Source organism: Pinus tabuliformis, chromosome 8 (genome assembly GCF_031772625.1).
Source record: "Pinus tabuliformis cultivar Carrire ecotype Pingquan chromosome 8, CPIR1, whole genome shotgun sequence".
Taxonomy (NCBI): domain Eukaryota; kingdom Viridiplantae; phylum Streptophyta; class Pinopsida; order Pinales; family Pinaceae; genus Pinus; species Pinus tabuliformis.
In genome coordinates this window covers 1,395,489,404-1,395,496,013 of record NC_142294.1, presented here as the reverse complement: position 1 = coordinate 1,395,496,013, position 6,610 = coordinate 1,395,489,404, and the positions used below count along the sequence as shown (strand labels likewise).

The 6,610-nt window shown below is 30.7% G+C and overlaps 1 protein-coding gene across 1 annotated transcript; it reads right to left on the bottom strand.

Annotated features, from left to right (window-relative positions):
* Window positions 1-4,088: 4,088 nt before the first annotated feature.
* LOC149240768 (F-box/kelch-repeat protein At2g29600-like) lies at window positions 4,089-5,326 on the bottom strand. The gene is made up of 2 exons (XM_089370305.1): window positions 4,282-5,326; window positions 4,089-4,162 (listed from the first exon to the last, which is right to left on the bottom strand). Exons 1-2 carry the CDS (start codon window positions 5,324-5,326, stop codon window positions 4,089-4,091), a joined length of 1,119 nt encoding a protein of 372 aa, XP_089226431.1.
* Window positions 5,327-6,610: the final 1,284 nt, after the last annotated feature.

Sequence of the window (6,610 nt, the reverse complement as noted above, 5' to 3'; positions counted from 1 at the left end):
CGAGCACAAAGAGAGTATTTTTAAGAATATAAGCAGAGTGTTTCTCTCGGTGTTGTTTACTCACCACAGATAATTAAAGTCATTTCTCAGTTGATTAACTTAATAAGCCATACCTGTTTAATCGCAAACCTGTATGAAATGCTTGTCAATCCACCCGTCCGTAGGAAGATTCTTCACGATCTTCCACCCCCAAGCACTTGCAGACCCTCTTGACTGCAGTTTCTCTGGCTTTTGCCAGGTCTCGCTATCTGGTCCTAACCAGACATAGCGCATACAGGAAAATTCATTTCCTTTTTCCTATGCCATCTGATCATAACGAGACATAGCATAACTTCTTTCTCTGCCATCTGATCCTTACCAGACTTGGCAATCTTTCCCCTTTTTCCTCTGGGGACTCAACTACCTCCTGAAGGTAGTTAGGGTTTTATTTTTAACTGCCTCCACAGTTATTAATCATGATTAATCATATGCTCAAATCAAATAGTACTAACACAATTTTTAATTATCATAATACCAGCAACAGAGTTATATACTTTTCAAATAAAGTCTTTGTTCATAGTTACTTTTACTATTTACCAACATTAACTTTTCACGAGGGATGTTACAGATACATAATTAGTTGTAAAAAATGATGGCATTGAATCCATGTAGCATGTAAAGGTAAAACCATTTTATGGATATGTTTTCACTTGCGATTTTTATGGATATGTTAGGTTTCCCTATCTCTTTTTATATGTTTTGTCTCTATTGTTAAATGGATGAATACATAATGTGTATATATGTGTACAATATTTAGAGCTTCCTGAAAGCTATTAGATGATTCAAAAAAGTGTTTTTAGGAAATGTATAATTAAATAGGATTTCACATAGTACAAAATAATAGTTGCTTCATCATTCTAATAGCTTCTTTGACAATATAAACATTTCAAAAATAAAAGAAAAATATTTTAAAAATGTGTAATTTAATGTGTAGAAATATACCTCAATATATACCAAAAAAATGGAAAATATGGAACACCTTTTCTCAACTCCTATATTACAATTTCCTATATTACAATTGGCTCCTTTCGTACCAACCTTTAGTATTCCTAAATTTGATAGCGATGTTCTTAAATTTGGTAATAGATTTCTTTTATAATCTTATTGCAAGATTTTTAGTAGCTCTAACCTATTCCAATGATTTGTCATTGGAATTGTCTCGAGAACATCTTTATTGCCAATAAAACAACATAAGTGTTTGGTTTTATTTTTACAACACTCTTACACTATGATCCTATTTGTAATAAAGAGGTTCAAATTTAAATCCTACCTCTTAAATCATGTTGGCCCACAAACACCTTTTTTTTAATGATTTTCTAGCAATAAGTTATCTAATATTCTTTCTAAAAAAACCCATATAATTTGTCTAAACTGAGATTAATAATAATAGTTTTATAATTAAAGAGCTAATATTCTTTCTAGAAAAATCTATATAATTTGTCTAAACTGAAATTAATAATAATAGTTTTATAATTAGAGAGATTCTTTTTAAGAATAAAGACAATAAGCTTTAAATCCAAATTGTGTTTGACTACTAAATTAAAAAAGATTGTATATATAGGAGATAAGGAGAGACATTTCAAATTTTGAAAATTACAATTTTGGCCACCTTTTTTCCTTTTTTTTTTTACTAAAAATAAGAAATCCTTCCTATCATTTAAGAATTTAGAGAAAGAATTAATATAAAAATTTCTAAATAATCATTTTCATTAATTTAATAATGTGGAATTTCTTACTTAATTTTTTAATGATATACCACAAATAATTAGAAACCTTTTTTTCATATATATATACAAAGAAATAAGTAATTTTTCCCTCATTGCATTGGCAAGAATCTATTACAACAAGGTATTAAACTTTTTATGTCACTAGTTAAAATAATTAAAATGAAAATAACAATCATTCAACCTAATCACATGAGATAGCTACAATTGACCTTTTATTTTTATATACACAATTAATTTTTTACTCTAAACATTCTATTTATTTAATACTTTTTAAATATAATTTTACTTTTTATTTATTTAATATTTTTAAATAAAAAAAATTATTTATTGAAAAATTTATTAATAATCTTACAAATATTTTTAATAATTTTTTTATTATAATAATATCATTAATAATAGCAGTAAAATTTTATTATCTGCGAAATTTAGTTGTTTTCCACCGTTCAATAATATTGGATATTTTTATATATACTAAAATAAAGTACATAAAATTTTAGATTTAAATATCATAATCTTTAGATATTATTCTTTATTATAGTACTATTAATAAGAATACAAATTAATTAATTTCTAAAATTTTATTGAATCTGCTTCCACAAATCATGAATCGTACCGAGATAATTCGATTTCAATCGTACCGAGATAATTTGATAATTAAAAATTTCATAATATTGAACAATTTCATATATAGATTATGTTAAGCTACATGAAATTTAATTTTTACATATCTTAACGTTTAAATGTTTCAGTAAAAGATTATATATTATATTTAGTGTTCCGGAGAAGTATAGTGAAAAAAAATCCCAAAAGATTTTAAGATTATCTTCTGCAACTCACTTTTTTAAATAAGCAGTTATCAATACTTTTAACATAAAAAAGATACATACATATTTATATTCAGGAGACTGGAAAGCAAACCAAACATGCCCAGATATAAAACCATACAAACATTTCAATGTCAACGTTTCACTTTTCACTGTTACAAAGCTGTTTCAGTAAAATATTATATATTATATTTAGTGTTCCAGAGATGCACAGTGAAAAAAATCTCAATAGATTTTAAAAATCATATTCTACAACTCAGTTATATATATGTATATAGTCAGAAGGAGACTGTAAACCTGACCAAACATGCCCATATATAAAACCACAAACATTTCAGACATTTCGATCTGAACTTTTCATTATTACGAAACTTTATATTTCTGGTTGCCTATATGTCAGTAGTAAAGACTTTTTTATATGAATAATGTGCCACCTAAACAGACAATGATTGCGAGCAGTTTAAATATCAGACAAATTTATGAAGAACAACTCTCTAAGAACTGTAAACATTGACCAGAGCGCAATTTTTTTGAAAGATATCAGTCCTTTTTCTAAATAAGAATTCGCTGAAATCCAGCGTAAAAGTTCGCAACAGTAAACTGGATAAATAGATAAAATAAGCAATTTCTTTGAAAGATATCATAGACCTTTCTCTAAATAAGAATTCGCTGAAATCCAATGGAAAAGTTCGCAACAGTAAAAATGAATAAATATATAAAATATGCAATGATTCTATTTCTAGCCGGAGACAATTTTAAAAATTATATACAAATATTACAAATCCTTTGATATCATCCGAAGGTCTATTGTTCACAGTAAATCTGGTTCATTATATACAAATAATAGAAATCCTGAGTCTCATCTGAAACTCCACTGGTTCAGCCATTCGGATGAAATCTGTTTGATTATTGTAACAGCCATGAATTTATAAGCCAATATACAATGGTTTAAAATTTAAAAAGATAAGAGTGTATTTGGGATAGTTTAAGCGGCGATAGTATTGGAATGAAGTTTCACCGAAGTGGAAATTTTGGGTTCCAATCTGGTGTTGCTCTCTTTTAATCAGGTAAATAATAAATAATAAATATGTAAAATCGAAAAAATTGTTTAATTATAATAACAGCCATGGAATTATTAAATAACATATCAATATCTAAAAAGAAGCTGATTAAACGAGGCACTATTCTTAGACTTCAAGCTGTCGAGAACCACATTTATATATGGGCAGTTCTGAAAAAGAACGTACCCGAAGCAAACATGGTTTTATGATAAAAAAATATCGTGCGTATGCTCTGTGAGCGATCAGGGAATTGACATTTATGGTATTATACATTTAAACTAAAGTCAATAGCTATTCATTGTATCATGTATTTTCAATAAACCAAGAAATCAAACATGAGTAATATGTTGCTGTAATCCATATGCCAAGACTTCAAATCATGACTGAAACTCTTTTGACCAAAAGGCACGTTGAATGTTGCACAGATATCTGACTTGTTAGCTTTCTGAATCATCCTGTCTTATAGCTTCAACTAAGGTATGTTTGTAACGTCCACGAGAATTATGCCGGCCTGAAAAGATAAAGTAAATTTCTAAGAATAATTGTGAAAAAGAATTGTCTATAGGCATGACAATCAACTAATACTTCGTTAAATCCTTCCTAAATCATAGAAATATTTCAGTTAGTTACCTTTCTTAATCACCTTTCTTATGGGAAAGCAGGATTGCCACAAGAGATTAGCCCTGACACTTGTCTGGTGTCTTTCTTTGATCTCAAATACTGAGAACCCTAAATGTTCTTGGTACCACAGTTGATATATGACCAGCTTCCCGTTTACGGACGTGAAGTCGCATTTTTTGGCATTTTCGTGATACCTGCAGTCAATCCCTTGTAACATAAGCCAAACATCCTGATCTGGGTCATAAGCCCGGATACTCGATCGTTGGTTAGGATTTCCGCTACGCTTACTATAACAAGTAATTAACAAGTTCTGCACCACGGCTGCGCTCGCGGAAGAAAACCAGTTTTCCATCAAATTGGCCGAAGGACGAGACCAGGATGCGGTGGTCACGTCAAATGATATTGCTCTACTCCATCCTCTTAGGATTACATTTTTCCCTAGAACGGCATATGTGAGTAGTGGGGTGAGACCCATGCCGATATTAGGAGTTCTAAGGGCTTCAGACCCCGGAATTGGGGTCCATGTATCAGTAGATGGATTGTACACTTCACCCCATTCTTCATTTCGAATATCACACCCTCCAAACACATAAACTCTTCCATCGACTGAGGCCGCCACAGCCGCTCGCCTGGGTACGCTCGTGCGAATCGGATCAGACCAGGCATTCGAGAGTGGATCAAAGACGTGAACAGCATTGGACACGTGTGGGCCTCTGGTACCACCTATGACATAAAGCTTATTATCCAAGACTGAACTGGTACTATTCGCATAGGTGTCCACGGGATAATTGGGCAGAGGCAGATATTTCATTTCTTTTATGTCAAGAGCATAGAAGAACTGGCTGGCTAGGTCAGATTCTTCTTCAAACCTTAGATACACCAAATAAGATGACGGATCTTGCAGCATGCCCACAAAATCTCCTTTGCTGACCTTTTCGGGTTTGGAATTTGGAAGAGATAGGAATGCGGGTTTGCGGAGCAAGGGAAAACCTCGCGAATCAGTAACAACTTCCTTTTTGCTGTCTGCATTTCGGAAGGACATGCAGGTTCCCATGATGCGGACGAATTCTTCTTCTTAGAGTCTGAATAACAATCACATAGAGAACTGTGTGAGAAGGTCTACAGGGGAGAGAATGTGATGTGATGGGTGACAAATTGCGCGTCGGTTGAGGTTTTATGTTGTGAACAAACTATTCGTTGAGAACCGTTAAATATTTGAAATATTGTGGGTGACCTGCTTCAAGAGACCTTTCGACGGTGAGCACAAGCACGAAAGATAACTGCAACTTGAATTATGCCATGAGCACCGCCGTTTTACCGTCTGCGTATTAAGATTAATGTGTGTTTTTCTTTTTCAAAGATCCAGAGGAATACCTCCGGAGGCCAGGTTTAAAGCCAACTGGTTGTGTCTCCAACCTTAACGTAGTGTTAAAAAGTGGGGCATTTTTAGGTAGATTGTAGATTTTGAGATTATTTGGAATTTAATGGTGAGAGGGGTTCTCTTCTTCGCTCATTCTACATATTCCTGAAAATATAAATTTAAGAAAGAAGCCATGTGTTAGGGTAAAGAAGGAAATAAATTAACCGTCAAATATTTAGAAAGAATGAAAATGTGCTCTCTTATAAATTATCAATAAATAATTTGAAGTAACATGATTTTTTTAAATAACATTAATAAATTAATATATATTCATAAAAATAATAATTATTAATTATTAAAAAAAACATTTAAACCATAAATTCTTGACAATATATTATTTTTTTCAATATATTATTTATCAATTATTTTAATATATATATATGACAAACATATATATGGTTTATTGTTTATTATTAACATGTGAAACAAATCCATCTTCGATGACCACGCAGACTATAAACTCTATATATATATTTATATAACGAACATATATATTGTTTATTATTAACATGTGACAAATCTATCTTCGATGACCACGCAGATGATAAACTCTTTATATGTTATTTCTCGTAGATAAAGAGAAAAAATAACAACAAAACCAAATAATTATAAAGTTATTTGACATTTTTATCTTAATTATATATATTATTTATTATTAAAATGTGAAACAAATCTATCTCCGACAACCACGCAGACGATAAACTCTATATATTATTTCTGTAGATAAAGGGAAAACATAACAACAAAACCAAATAAGCATAAAGTTATTTGACTTTTTAAACTTAATTATCTTTCTATATGAAAATGTGTGTATATATATATATAAAAGAAGAAAGCTTAGATTTCATGTCTCGTACTTTGTCCTTGTGTTCCTTTGAAACGAGAAGTTGATTGATCTCACTTTGATTGGATTTATTT